The sequence below is a fragment of the Episyrphus balteatus genome, chromosome 2, assembly GCF_945859705.1.
Source record: "Episyrphus balteatus chromosome 2, idEpiBalt1.1, whole genome shotgun sequence".
In the NCBI taxonomy this organism is placed as follows: Eukaryota; Metazoa; Arthropoda; class Insecta; order Diptera; family Syrphidae; genus Episyrphus; species Episyrphus balteatus.
In genome coordinates, this window is record NC_079135.1 from 61,150,736 (window position 1) to 61,166,335 (window position 15,600).

General features: G+C 33.2%; 1 protein-coding gene across 2 annotated transcripts in view; it reads right to left on the reverse strand.

The window, feature by feature from the left end:
- LOC129912756 (dopamine D2-like receptor) overlaps window positions 1–15,600 on the reverse strand; it is a 315,611-nt gene that overhangs the window by 112,839 nt on the left and 187,172 nt on the right. For both annotated transcript variants that reach the window (XM_055991152.1, XM_055991153.1), the window contains exon 4: window positions 3,552–3,661. In XM_055991152.1, coding sequence (XP_055847127.1) covers window positions 3,552–3,661 — 110 coding nt within the window. The remainder of the gene's footprint in view (window positions 1–3,551; window positions 3,662–15,600) is intronic.

Sequence of the window (15,600 nt, forward strand, 5' to 3'; positions counted from 1 at the left end):
GGTTAGTAAATAACACATGCACAAAAATATATACTACGATACAAAACTAACAATTAACATATATTACATTATAAAATTAATACAGACATTGAATAACAATTACGATAGTGGTGCACTGGTAATACAAAAGGGATTACTTGAGCTCAATTCTGTAAGTTCTTACGACGTATAGCTAAAGACTTCCCCCCACCAGTGGTAAGGGACCTGAGGCTTTTAACTATACTCAAATAAAAGTTATTCGTTTAAAATTAAAAACATTGTTTTACTCGGTGGTGTTCTCTAACGAGAACACAAATTCAATTTTTTTTAATAAATCTAATTAACTTAAATAAAATTTACATATATTCAGGAGTCACAAACGATTTCTCATCGAATGAGTATAAAAAAGACTATACTATTTCAATTTTGAAAATAAAAATGGCTGACTGGTATTTTTTTTCAATTTGTTAATAACTAAAAAACTAGCGAGTCACAAACGATTGTCATAAAAAAAATTGATTTTTTAAAAATTGGAATGGCTATCTGAGAGCAGCTCAACAAATCGTCTAATAAAAGGTTGGAAACCTGTCTAGAACAAGATTTTTTCAGCAGTTGGTAACTTACAATCAGTTTTCTGACATCGCTGGAGAAAAAATTGGCAACTTTTGTTTGTCAATATTATGTCCATATTATGGACACTTTTGATATCGAATTCGGAATCAGCGCCGTCAAAAACTTATGGATATCACTAAACAACAGTGAAAACGACAATACAAAGAGTTACTAATTCGTATAAAAATGGTTTGAGATAATCATCGGCAAAACCTCATTATTTTAACAGGAGCTTTAGGAGAACAACATACTTAAATCTCAGACAATTTCGCCGAGGGCCACTTCGGTGACTTACTTAATGTCATATTTCCTTCATTACTAAATGGATTATGTATGTAAATATATCGAGTGACAGTTTGTATCAGATACAACAGCAATTGTGCTGGTGTAAGGAAATCCCATGGACTTGCGGGTTTCAAAAAAGAAATCATAAAAGGTAAGGGAAAACGATTTATTTGTGGAAAGTATGATTTTTAATTTTTCTAAATAAAAATGTTTAACTCAAAATTTGAATTTTAATGACAGATGATTTTAAAGATCAATAAAAACAATGTAGAGAAAACATTGAAAGAAATTTCATATTTTAAGTAAAATTACACTGGTCTGCAAAATTTGACTTTTATGGAATATTATAAAAGACTAGACTTTCCTGAATCTAAATCTGGTTTCAGAAAAATTCTATCAGGTACCATTTTTGTAAAAATGATTTTTGAAAAATGTGGGTAGTTTCTAAAAAATCACCATTTTAGATTCATTTGAACTTGTATAAAATCAAAACTATTTGTCGCATTGAGCTCAAATTTTAGAGGACTTATTCTTCATAATATGACCTATCGATTGACACCAAATATGTCCTTTTACATTAATGTTTACTCATTTTTTAAAATACTGATTGACAAAAAAGCAGACATTTCGAAATCCTTAACTTTTTAGTAAATCCTACATTAACAAACGCATCTTAATTAAGGAAAATGTAAAATATCAATGCCCATTATATTTAAAAAGTCAAATATGTAAAGAAAAACATAATAAAATACATTAAACAAAATTTTTACGTGTTTTGTTATTTTTATTATTTTATTTTTCTATTTATAAATATCTTATTTGTAATAAACCATTCGATAAACTGCCTTGTAAAGCTTCAGATTTGTTTCTCCTAGAAACAAAAGTATACTTTTCTTATAGTTGATGATGTGTTGAGTTAGAATCCGAAGTCAAAAAAATTCTATCACGTCAGGATTTTAGGATATTCGCATTAAAGTATCACAAAATCAAGTTTTGTTTAGAAAATCTCAAAAAAGTATTACTAGTATATCTCAAAAACCAGAGCTGACCAAAATTTTTTGAGTTCGGATTCAAAATCAGCACACTAAAGTCCATTAGAAAAGTATACTTTTGCTCTAGGAAGAAATATATATGAATTTTTAGAGATCAGTTTCTTTATGGTAAGATATGCCAAACCTACTAAACTTACTTAAATTAAAATATCTCGGAGAAGAAAGAAAAAAATAAGTTCCGTAACAATTTTAATTGAAAAAGATTACACTATGCCAAAATATTTCTTCGAAAACAGTAAAAAAAAATGTGTTTTTGAGATTTTCCAACGGGAATATCTAAAAAACGTCAATCCCGGCTTCGGAATCAGCATACAAAAATCCTTTAGAAAAGTATAGTTTTATTTAAAGGAGGATTTCCTTGCAGACCAGTGTTATTGGTAAAATAGAATTGAATTTAAAAAAAAAAAAGACGAGTCACACCCAAGGTAAAGTCAATTTGAAAAATTGATGTTTATTAAAATAATGATTATATTTATAACGTTTTATATATTTTTCAATTCGATTTAATTTGTACTGGTTTCGTTTTTAAATGACATGAATTATACTCTTCTATCTGAACAGAACAAGATGTTTTAGTTTTGATTCTACGTGACGCACGCCATTTAGATTTGAAAAAAAAAAATGATTTCCCTTTCGAATTGAAGAAAATTATTTCTTCTTTGTTTTAAAAAAAAAAACGAGAATAAAAGCAGAACTAAAAATTATTCTAGCGGTTGCTCAGTGGATAGAAATTGTTGCTCGGAAGTAAAAGTACTCCAGGTTCAATTTCCGATTGAGGTTGTAAGTTTTTTTCAAGCTACATAGTTCAGTCAATGAGGAGTCAAATGCAGGGGATCTAAAAAAAGTTTTGACGTCAGCTAAGTTTGGTATAGTATTGAAGAGGAGTTAGTCCTAGGTATAAATCTCAGTTTGCGTATTGATGGTCTAATGGGGCATCCGCCATTTTGAAAAACACATTTGCCTCAATTCGACACGACTGGATTAGATTAGATTGGAAATATAATTATAATCTTTCTTTCCCTAGTACACCATTTTTCTCTAGGAGTTATAATATCAGAGTAAGAGTACCGCAAAGTATCCCATTTTCAGTTATTTTCCACTTATTTCTAAGGGTTGCTTAAAATTTTTAAAAATTTACTATCTGCGTTATTAATACTCTGAAAGTATTACTTCTGTAAGAAAATGGTGTAAAAGAGAAAGAAAGATAATTATATTTCCAATCAAAAAACTACCTTCAAATTTTTTGTCCGACCAGTCATTCTCGAGATATTGAGATAAATGCGTTTTTCAAAATGGCGGACGCCCCACAAGACCAAATTATAAGTAAACTGAGATTTATTTGTTCTATTTTATGTGGTCTATTTTTCTCTGTGTGCAATCAGTAATAAAGCCATCTCATTTTACTGTATTTAAACTTTTCTCACAACTTCTTCCTGTTTATTTAACGGTTTTCTTGTTATTTGTGTTCAAAAGGTTTCAATCGGTTTTGAATGATTTTAGACTTAGACATCATATTTTCCAAGAATTGCATTTTTTTATTCTCCTTTTTTGTATCTCTTATCACAAAACAAAAACATTTCAATTTTTAAATAAAAATAAATAAAAATATTAAGTTAATTTTACCTGTCAATCGAAATCGCAACTAGATTAAAAATCGATGATGTGGAGCATATCACATCCATTGCTATATAGAAATCACAAATGACGTTCGGCAGCGCCCAGATACCATTCACCTGAAATAAAAAAATAAAAAAACAATGAGTTACTGTTGTGTTGTCTTTTATTAAGCCTTTCTCTTAAATAAGAATTACTTTAGGATAACTAAACCAAGAAATGTTCAAGAAATCCTGTTAAATGCGAATTTAACTGCGTGTACAATGTACATGTACATTATATTCATCAAAAGTTTACTTCTAAGGGCGTAGAGCCTGTGCGCGAAATCTAAAAAAAAACTACACTAATTTGGTAGCATTCTTCTTATTTTGCCTTGAATACCGATTTTTATATCAATTTCTAGACTATGTCAAACTCAGACAAGAGAATTATGTATACTATATATGCCTATTAGTGAATTCGAAGGATTTTACTCCCGGGGAGTTGACTAGATTCGCGATATTTGTGAGGTTTTAATCAAAACCAACATTACATCGAGCTTGGGCCTAAACGGATGGATGGATTCGCTTGAAACTTGGTACAGATGATTTTGACGTTATTCCCTAGACCCGTTTTTTTATTTTTTAATATCTCCTTTTTAACGCATATCTCCCATGTAACGTTTTCGAGTTATTCCAATTTTCTGGAAAACGAAGAACGGAAATATGGCGTTGCCGTTTTTCAAAAATTGACATATTTTTTAAGTTCATAGGTACATTTCATCAAAGCCTAAGACAATTTTATTAAAAATTTACATACATCATTTTGAAGTATAAAATGTAAAAAAAAAATTTTTAAAACATTTTTGAAAAAAAAATTTTAATTTATAATTTTTAAACTTTCGATTTTTTTTTTGATTTTTTTTTCTCAGCACTAAAGAGCAAGTACGTGCGATTAAGTCGTGCATTTAATTTTCAATTCGATTTGTACTGGTTTCATTTTAAAATGACATTAATTATACTTTTTGATCTGAACAATGTTAGAACAAGATGTTTTAGTTTTGAATCAACATGAAACATTGCAACACGGTATTTACATTTAAAACAAAAGAATTTCCTTTTTGAATTGAAAATCATTTCTACTTCGACTAAAAAAAAAATTTGAGAATGAAAACAAAATTTAAGCAACCATCCTCATTATGCCAGCTGTGGTTCAGTGGATAGATGTGTAACTCCGAAGCAAAAGTGTTCCAGGTTCAATTCCCGACTGAGGTTTTAAGTTTTTTCAAATAAATATAATTGTACGCAATTCAAAATTAAGATTAAAACATTCAGAGAAAAGAGGGAGAGAGAGAGAGGGAATTGACAGAGAAGATAGAAAAGTGCAAAGGAGAGTGGGCATTTTGGCCCATTGGTGTAACACATTGAGACATACATCAAATGAAAGGTCTCGATGAGTGTACTATTTTTTTGTATGGGCACAAGTCTGTATCTCGTGCAGGGAAAGTGCAGTGATGCATTTTATGTCTAAAAATGTATGTAATAAAATTCAGAAAAGTATAGATTTTGACTAGACACCCGATTAACTTGGTTCAAAAAAATTACATAACTGTGTTGGGAGATCAATTGGGCTATTCCATCACCAGTTTTCACCCATGACGCAATGCATTTTTCGGTTTTTAAAACACTTTTGTATGGGACGTGGCTCATTTGTGTAACACATTGATACATACTTCAAATGAAAGGTCTCGATTAGTTTGTTATTTTTTTATATGGCCAAAAGTCTGTGTATCATGCAGGGAAAGTGCAGTGATGCATTTTATGTTTAAAAATGTATGTTATAAAACTCAGAAAAGCATACATTTTGACTAGATGCTCGATTGACTTGATTCAAAAACATTATAATAACTTTGTTTTGTTGGACTAATCCATCAACTGCTCTAATTTTCAATTTTATGGATTTATGAAATGCAATACCAAAAAATGTTTGAGTTAGTATATGATTTTCTGTACTTTGAAGTCGTGTGCGAAAGTACCTTGTTGGTTTGAAAGTAATTTAAATATACGATGGTTGTGACTAATTTTTCAAAAATGCAAATCAAACTTATATTAGGTACTAATAAAATGTTGGAGTGAATTTAAACTCCAAACCATACATTTTTTTGTTCTAAAAACACAAACATGTAAAATAAGCTGTATTTAATACATTTTTGAACATAAAATGCAACACTCCACCTTCCACGAGAAAGAGTTTTGTGTCCATTCAAAGGAATAATGCGCTCATCAGTACCTTTTATTTGATGTAAGTCTCAATGTGTTACATTTATTTTTGAGCATAAAATGCACCACTGCACTTTCCCTGCACGAGATAGTCTTTTGTCCATACAAAAAAACAAAAACACGCTCATTGAGATCTTTCATCTAATGTGTGTCTCAATGTGTTACACCAATGAGCCACGTCCCATACAAAAGTGTTAAAAAAACCGAAAAATGCATTAAGTCATGGGTGAAAACTGGTGATGGAATAGCCCAATTGAACTTCCAACACAGTTATGTAATGTTTTTGAAACAATTTAATCGAGCATCTAGTCAAAATGTATACTTTTCTGAATTTTATAACACATATTTTTGAACATAAAATGCATCACTGCACTTTCCCTGCACGAGATACAGACTTGTGCCCATACTAAAAAACAATACACTCATCGAGACCTTTCATTTCATGTATGTCACAATGTGTTACACCGATGGGCCACGTCCCATACAAAAGTGCCCAGTCTCCTTTGACGTAGTTTTTTTTTAGATACATAAAAAAGTTGTTTTAAAAGGAACAAAATGTTATTTTAACAGGAATGGAATCCTTTCAAAATAATCCGAAATACCTATGGAGCAAAATCATTGGTAAAATTATGATGAATCATGTTTATTTTTAATAAGGGTATTCACATAACGAGATAATTTTCTACTTTGCAGAAAAATAGGAAATTCCGCAAAAGGTTTAAATGAACACCCCAGCAGAAAATGATTGCATAAACAAGGGAAAGAAACAGCTGTTTGTTAAACGACAAATTGAATTTATAAAATTTGTTCAATTAAAAAAATAAAGCCAAGCTAATTTTGCAAATACTATGCAACGATAAAAAAATGTAATTTGCTCAAATACAATAATATTCTCTTTTCAATACATATTAACATATTTTATTTGTGGTTATCTGAATAATAAGACATATATCGCGTTCAAAAAGATATTGCAGATACGGGGATCCAAGATAGCCTATCCGACAGGTGATTGAACACACCCAAAGTTTATCCGATTTTTTTTCTACGGTTTCTGCTTCAAATTTGTGAGATAAGATTCTATGATTTGCAGAATATTTTTCCCAAACAAATTTTGACAGCTCATTTCTACCGATAGAAAATTCTACGGTTTCTATGGGTTTTCCGCGTTTACGTGAAAACCCCTAATAGACCGAGAGCCGGCAGTACAACCGCAATTCTAGATATGCACCACAGTATGTCAACGGAAAAATCTGGCAGTGATCTTTTTCAGCTTTCCCTTGCCAGATGCATTCAAAGTGCATTAAAAAATCCACTTTTGGCGTTTTGGTATAACCGAATAAATGATACACCAAAAAATCATAAAAAATCCCCTGATTTCAAAACTGTGGGTACCAGAAGTTTTGTTTTCAGCTTTCCCCCCGCCAGACCGCTTTAAAGCATTTTGAAGTGCATTTTTCTAACAAAAAACCTAATAGCTTATTTTCTGTTAGGTATAACCGTATGATGGTAACAAATTAATATTCTATGTCTATTCCAGGTCTAGAAAATATAAGTTTGATCCATCTATTCTTAAGCCCCTGATTTCAAAAATGTGGGTACCAGAAGCTTTCGCCCCGCCAGACCGCTTTTAAGCACTTTTAAATGCATTTTTCTTTTGTAGTAAGAATAGCCTAGTTTTGAATCCAATAAAATGTCAGTCAATGACTTTTTCCAAAAAACGTGCTCCTAGTTTGTATGAATATTAAATATCCCAACACAAATTAGGTACAGCGTGTTCAGAGCTTTAACCCTTAAATGCATCTTGTATCAAAAATGATACATCAACTTTAACTCGCTCTAGAAGTGTGTTTGTTGTGATCAGCAACAAACGGAATTTTTTATAAGAGAAAACAACAATTTCTTGACCAAAAAAAAAAGTAGAAAAAATCATGATCGATCCGTTATCAGTGATTTGTGCGATATCGTTGACTCGTGGACGGCAATTTTGCGAAAGAGTAAAATCAAAAGATTTCTGTTGGTGTGTGTCTGTATCAAAAATGATACTTCATGCAGTGAGGACTTGTTTTGAGCTAGATTTTGTTTGGACGCAGGTGTGAACTTTTTTTTCTTTTTTTTTATAGAATGGCAAGAAGAATAATTTCAGGTAGTGATAGAGATATCGTAAATTATATGAGGCAGTTGGAAAATGGGTATTTGTCAGAGGATGGTGATGACGTAGATGAAGATGACCTTGGGGAATTGTTGACTCGTGCGCAGCTGGAAGCGCTCCTTGAAAATGAAAATGAAAGCGAAATTGAAAATGAAACTCAAAATGAGGATGTTGCCACTGTAATCCAGGGCCAGGATGTCGCGCCAGTTGAAGATGAACACGCTTTGCCGGAAATAATCAATGAGCCAGGTCCAAGTACTAGTTCTCGTCGATCTGTTCCGAAGCCTTTGGACACCCAACGGCTTAGATGGAAAAAAAATCACTTGGGTTTGATGAAGACAAAATACAGTTTCAAGGTTGCAAGGAGTTTTCATCAGAACTATTGAATCTCGAAACTCCGTTTCAATTTTTTTCTTATTTTTTTACACCTGATTTTATCGATGGAATAGCTGAAGAAACTAATATTTTCTCGGTTCAAAAGCAACCTGACCACCCTGATTGTGTGACAGCTTGTGAATTGCGCAAGTATATGGGCATTTTGATTTTTATGTCAGTGTATCATTACCCAAGCGTTCGTTCTTATTGGAATAATAAACACGGATTTCAGGGCATAAAAGAAACTATGACAGTTAACCGATTTGAGAAGATAAGAAGAATTCTCCACTTCAATGACAACGAGAACCACAGGCCTGTAAACGATCCCAATCATGACAGGCTCCATAAACTTCGCCCAGTAATAGATCACCTCAACAAAAGATTTGCTAGAGTACCAATGGATCAGCGACTCTCTATTGATGAACAAATGTGCGCAACAAAAATGGGGCACTTTATGAAACAATATTTGCCCTTGAAGCCACATAAGTGGGGATTTAAATTGTATATGCTGTGTTCACTGACGGGATATGCTTTCAAATTCATTATTTATTCAGGAAAGGACAACGACGTTATGTTGGAAAATGAGATGGACATTGGAGCTGTGGGGAATGTTGTTATAAAGCTATCTCGGGCTATAGAAAAAAACGTAAACCATATTGTTTATTTTGACAATTTTTATACCTCTCTGCCACTAATGTACTACATGGCCAAGGACGGAATTTTGTGCCTGGGGACTGTGCAAAGAAACCGCCTCGGAAAAAATTGTAAGCTTCCGACAAAGCAAGAGATTATGGCAAAGTCGGTGGAAAGAGGATCATATGAAGAATACGTCACAAGTTACGATGGTATTGAGATGTCTACCGTGAGTTTACGAGAAAATTGAAAAATAAAAACAAATAAAAACAAAAAATATTTTGAAAAAAGAAAAATCTGATTATTTGAATAATTTTTCAATTTTCTCAAAAACTAGAAGACATAGAAACATATAGTTTTCACGGTTCGATAAGGAATCAATTGAGGCAGTTTTCTGAGTGAGTAATTTTTTTTACTAAAATCCACAGTCTGGACAAAAATTGTATAAAATGAGTTTAAAAAAATTTTTTTTCGCCTATTTTTAATTTTGAAATCAATTATTTCAAAAACTATTGGTTATATTATATTGATTTAAAAATTAGGGTCAAATGTACAATTTTGCCTTTCGGAAATGGTATCATTTATTACTATAAGTGTTGCCGTTGTTTTTTAATATTTTTTTTTTATTTTGATAATTTTTTTTTAGAAAAATGCCCCTCCCACCTAAACGGGGAGAGATAGACCCCCTCTCAAAGAAAAAAATGTTTGTATTGAGCTCCTCTACAAAAACCCGTTATCAAATCCTGGCGCCCAAGTTATCCTACTACGTGCCGAAACAACATTTTTTTTCTATACCTAAAAGTTCGAATTTCTGTATCTGGGTTGAAATTGAAATTTTTTTTTTCTAAGCCAATTTTGAAGTGATTTTAATAAAAAATAACTCAATTAATTGGGAAATAGATATAGTTTTACAATATATTTTTTAAATGGCATGTTGTTTTGAAAACATATACTTTAAATTGATGCCGAAGTTGGGCAAATGACAAAAAAAATTGAATTTTTGAACTTTGACAGCTTATAAATTCTAAGTGGTTTAACCGAGTTACATGTTTTATACATTGTTAAAAAGGTATATTTATTTTCTATCAGAAACTGTAAAAAATCGAAAATGGGTAAAAAATTGTCGAAGCTAGAATTTTTTCAATGGGTGAAGGTGCAAAAAACCGTTTTTTGCCCGTAACTCCAGATTTTGGGGGTGATAGGGGATTTTCAAATACCGTTTCGTATTCAGTGCAACTAGCTCTACAAAACCTGATAGGTCTCCGCCCGCGTATATTTTGAGTGTTACATCGTGTAATTATTCTTAGGTTTTAATAGTTTTCCACTTTCAATAGTTTTAAGTTTTAACAATTAGTTATAAGTAGGTACCTACAAATAATACAAATTAGAGACGAGATGTTGACAAGTAGCGAGATGATACTAGAGTGATAAAATACAAAGTTAAGTGAATAACAAGCCAGTAAAAACAACTGTAGAGAAAGCTTCTCCCTAATCTTTAGGCGTCACTTGGTTGCTATGCTGCTAATGATCATTATAGAAATCTGCTCTCCAACTTTATTTTCACAGAAGATGAAGTTGGAGCAAAATATATTTTTATTAAATACGATACACTGGAGCATTTGTGATCAAACCCCAAGTGAGGTAAAAAGCTATTTTTAGGTGGGTGCATTGGGGAGGGCGTAGAAGCAAATCAAGGGGCACTGTATTGCCCTGACAAGTTCTCTAGCAACTTTGGCACTACACCCTTATTTACAGGAAACAACTCAGGCCATTTTCGACCCCCCTCTAACTTCCACACCAAAGATGCTAGAAATTTCAAACTCGCTACATTTGTTGAGTTGGTCAAAACCAAACACCTCACCAAATTTCAGCTTCCTACGATGAGTAGTTTCTCAGATAAAGAGCTTCAAAAATCGCAAAACCGTAACTGACTCACTGACTCACTGACAGATCATCAAAATTATGGAGAACTTCCCGATATCGTAGAAACTTGAAATTTTACACAGTGATAGGACTTGTGGTGTATACAAAGGAAAAAATCGAAAATTTGAGATTTTCAATTCAGGGGGCGTGGCATCCGCCCATTTCCGCTGAATTTTCATCAAATATTATAGAGCACTTCTGATTATCGTAGAATCTTGAAATTTGGTAGAATGGTAGAGCTGGTAGTTTATACGAAGGAAAAAATTTAAAGTTTGAGAATTTCAGCCAAGGGGCGTGGCAACCGCCCATTTCCGCTGATTTTTCATAAAATATTATAGAGCACTTCTGATTTTCGTAGAATCATGAAATTTGGTAGAATGGTAAAGCCGGTAGTTAATACAAAGGAAAAAATTTTAATTTTGAGAATTTCAGCCAGGGGGCGTGGCATCCGCCCATTTCCACTGATTTTTCATAAAATATTATAGAGCACTTCTGATTATCGTAGAATCATGAAATTTCTTAGAATGGTAGAGCCGGTAGTTAATACAAAGGAAAAAATTTTAATTTTGAGAATTTCAGCCAGGGGGCGTGGCAACCGCTCATTTTCACTGAATTTCCATCAAATATAGAGATTTTCAATTCTACAGCCATACCTTGCAAAAAGTAGTGAAATCACAGCAAAAACATTACTGTTAAAAAAGAGCCAAGTTCTCTTATGTTGAAATTATGCTGGAACAAAAAGTATTGAGATGTAAAAGTGGACCAAGTTCTAAAGTTTGAGTTCAAATTCGTATCAATAAAATCTTGATTGTTTACTTGGCAATTTTTTAAATAACTTTAAAAATCGGTAATTAAAAGAAAAATTGTCAAGAGAACAATCAAAATTTTATTGATACGAATTTGAACCCAAACTTTAGAACTTGGTACACTTTTACATCTCAATACTTTTTGTGCCAGCATAATTTCAACATAAGAGAACTTGGCTCTTTTTTAACAGTAATGTTTTTGCTGTGATTTTATTATATAACAATATGATAGTTTTCTAATTCGAATAGTTTTCTTAAACGATAGTTCTTTCATTCGAATAGTTTTTACAAACGATAGTTTTTTTCATTCGAATAGTTTTCTTAAACGATAGTTTTTTCATTTTTCGAAAACCGATTTGCCTCCCATCGGCAACGCACGTGTGAAAGTCTCGTCCCGTCGAAAAAGAGTGTTCTCGTTGTGTTTTTAATTATTTTTTACATAGTTCCTGTCATTTGTGTTTTTATTTTTGTTTACAACAAATAATTATTAAAAAAAAAAAAAAACAATAGCCCATTTAAATCAAAAATATAAATACATAAAACCCACAAATTAAACCAAAAAAAAAATTACCTCGCGGCGCGGCGTGCATATAAAATAAACTCATAAAAAGTGCAATAACAAACAACAACAACACCTCAGTCCCTCTCCCGCAATAAGAAAAAAAAAAAAAAAACAAATAATAGTTCACTGTCCCTAACCAAATAATATAATACCAAAAAAATGCAAATACAATGCATGTGCAGTGCATAACGAGTTTTTCCTTCTTTTCCTTCCCCCCATCATTCTCGCAGTCGAATTAGCTTAATGATTGTGGTATTGTGAGTGGAGCTTCTTCTCATAATGTCGCAATCATTATCAGTTCGACTCCAAATAGATTATTGTATGTGTTAATAAATAACCAGGGGCGGATCGATACAAATTGTCACTAAGGCATAACACTAGTGACAATTTGTTTTGTTGAAGCTCAAATTGGAATTTATGTAATCTCAATTCTCAATATAGGTAATTGTCGGATAAGGTTTTTTAAAGTTTTAGTATATTTAAATGGTAGGTAATTTCAGGGTCGATTATGCCAACATTCGTGGGCTTAGATCGAATTTTCGCGATGTGTACATTTATACTGTGCAAAACAGGCCAGCTGTTTTGGCACTAGGTGAGACCCAGATAAGTGAAAATTCAGAATGTTCTGAATTCAATCTTAATGGGTATTGCCTGGTGCCATTATTCTTTTCTCACCACGGTCTCGCCATTTATATTCGAAATGATGTTGTCTATCAACTTCAACCACAATACGGTCAGTGCATTAACACTAATTTTAACTTCATGTGGTTCAAATTTACAATTAACAAGCGCATCATCCATACATGTTTTATTTATCGAAGTCCAAATCTGGATAGTAATTCAACTTCTAATGAATTTTATGCCCTATCCGACTCCATCCAAAGGATTGTTACCCTTCACCCTCGCACTGAAATCGTCATTACGGGCAATTTCAATATACACAATTCTTCTTGGCTTCGCTTTTCGGGCCAGACAACACCCGAAGAAAGGTATGTTCAGATTTTTGCTGAGTTAAACCACTTAACTCAACTAGTTAACGAGCCGACTCGAATTTCGGACATCGGTCGCTGGTCGGGCTGAAAATACTCTAGACTTGTTTCTTACCTCTGACAGTGAAAAATACGCTGTAAGTGTATTATCGCTTCTAGGCACATCAGATCATTGTGTCATATCTGCGAATTTCTCTTGTCAAAAAAATTCAATTAAAGAATACAGATATGATTACAAACTTAATTCTCACCGGAATGAGAAATTTTATCCCGAATAGGGCTAAGACAATCAAACCGAAAGAGAATTCGTGGTTTGATTCGAGCTGCAAAGAGGTTATCAGGGAAAAAGAGGTAATGTTCCGTTATTATAAAGCCAACCCCACTGAGGAAAATCGGCAGGCAGTTCGCTTCCAACTCAACGTTAACAGAAAGTGTCATGACTCCCCCTTCACGTGAGCGAGTAAATAGTTTTATGGGAGCTATATTTTTTCGTACTCGTGCAGTGGCAAGAGTTCTTAAAGACCTTGACATACACAAATCCGCTGGCCCGGATAATATTCCTCCCATAGTTCTGAAGAGGTGTTATTCTACGCTGGCAAACCCAGTGCGTAAGCTTTTCCATCTGTCCTACTCTACAGGTCTCTTTCCGAGTGGAAAGCATTTGTCCAGCCTGCCCCTAAAAAAGGCGAATCTTCTTCACCCTCTAACTATCGTCCGATTGCCCTTACGTCCCTTCTTTCCAAGGTCATGGAAACGTTGATTAATTTCCAGCTTAAGAAATATCTTGAAGAACGGAAGCTTCTTAATGACCGGCAGTATGGCTTTCGTAGATCCACTGGTGATTTGATGGTTTATCTCACCGATCAGTGGAACAAATCTTTACATCATTTTGGAGAAAGTAAGATTGTTGCGCTTGATATTTCAAAGGCATTTGATAGAGTTTGGCATCAAGCCCTCTTATCGAAAATGCTTGCATTCGGTATTGATGAATCTCTTCTTCGTTGTATTAGAAATTACCTTTCGAAACGTTCAATTCAAGTCGTTTTGGATGGATTCAAGTCTGAAACCCATAATATAAACGCTGGTGTGCCCCAGAGCTCCGTTTTGTCTCCGACTCCCTTTCTCATTTTCATTAATGATTTGCTCTCTGAAACTTCTAATCCATTAAATTATTTCGCAGATGATAGTAACCTCAGCTTTTCATATTCGTTTGAAGATTCACACCCATGTCCTTCGGATGTGGAACTCCAACGGCAAAATATGATAAGTTCATTAAATTCTGATCTCGAATGCATTGTCCAATGGGGAATAAGAAACCGCGTAGAATTTAATGCTTCTAAAACACAATGCTGCTTACTATCATTAGAACGAAACCTTCCCCCTTTGCCACTATCCATGAGTGGTACTTGCATCGAGGAAACTGAACAGCTTTCGATTCTAGGTATGTCCATTACAAACCACCTTTTGTGGAATGAGCACATATTCGATGTAGCCAAAAACTCTGCGAAATGCTTAGGTTTCCTCCGAAGATGTAAGAAACATTTCGGAATGTATCATGTCTGTTCTTATTTTATAGGTACTTTTTTAAAAAATGTTCTAATGAAATAGCTAGCTGCATTCCTCCCCTTAAACAATTCAACCGTAATACTCGTACTTCAAGGAATGCCCATCAGTTTACACTTGAGCCCAACTTCGGACGTACCGTCTAATACAGAGATTCTTTCTTTAGTCGTACTACTAGAATGTGGAATGCATTACCCGCCTCAGTTTTTCCCTCCCATTGTAATGTTCAGAACTTTAAAACCAATGTGCATCGGTATCTCCTTTTACATCCCTTCCTCTTTTCCTAAAGCTCGTACTGTGTATATATAAATTTTAAATTAAACTTCTTTAAAATATTTTTTAAAAAAGAAATAAATTTATTAGTTTGAATCTCAAAGGTTTTCTTAAGATACGAAGTATCTTGTTCGATGGTCGACATAAGATTCGCTGTATCTTCTGCGATGGTCAACTTAAGATTGGATGTATCTTGCCCGAAAGCCAACTTAAGATTAAATTATAATTTTGATATTTGGAATGATCCAACTGGGGATCGTTACAATGTTCTTTGTTTAAAAATGATGACAGCATCTTACAGTTGCTCTAGCGGATGCTTGGGTGTCGAAGTTTATTACTACCTACTTAAAATGATGACACAGCATCTAACAGTGGATGCTTGGATGTCGCAGTTTATTATTACAAGATAAATATTAGAATACACCAGAAGGGTATATGCTATGATTCAACATTGTAGATCGATACAATGTTGTATTGTGTATTTGTTTAGGTCTCGCTATTTTGTTTTAATTTATTGTGGAGGCGCA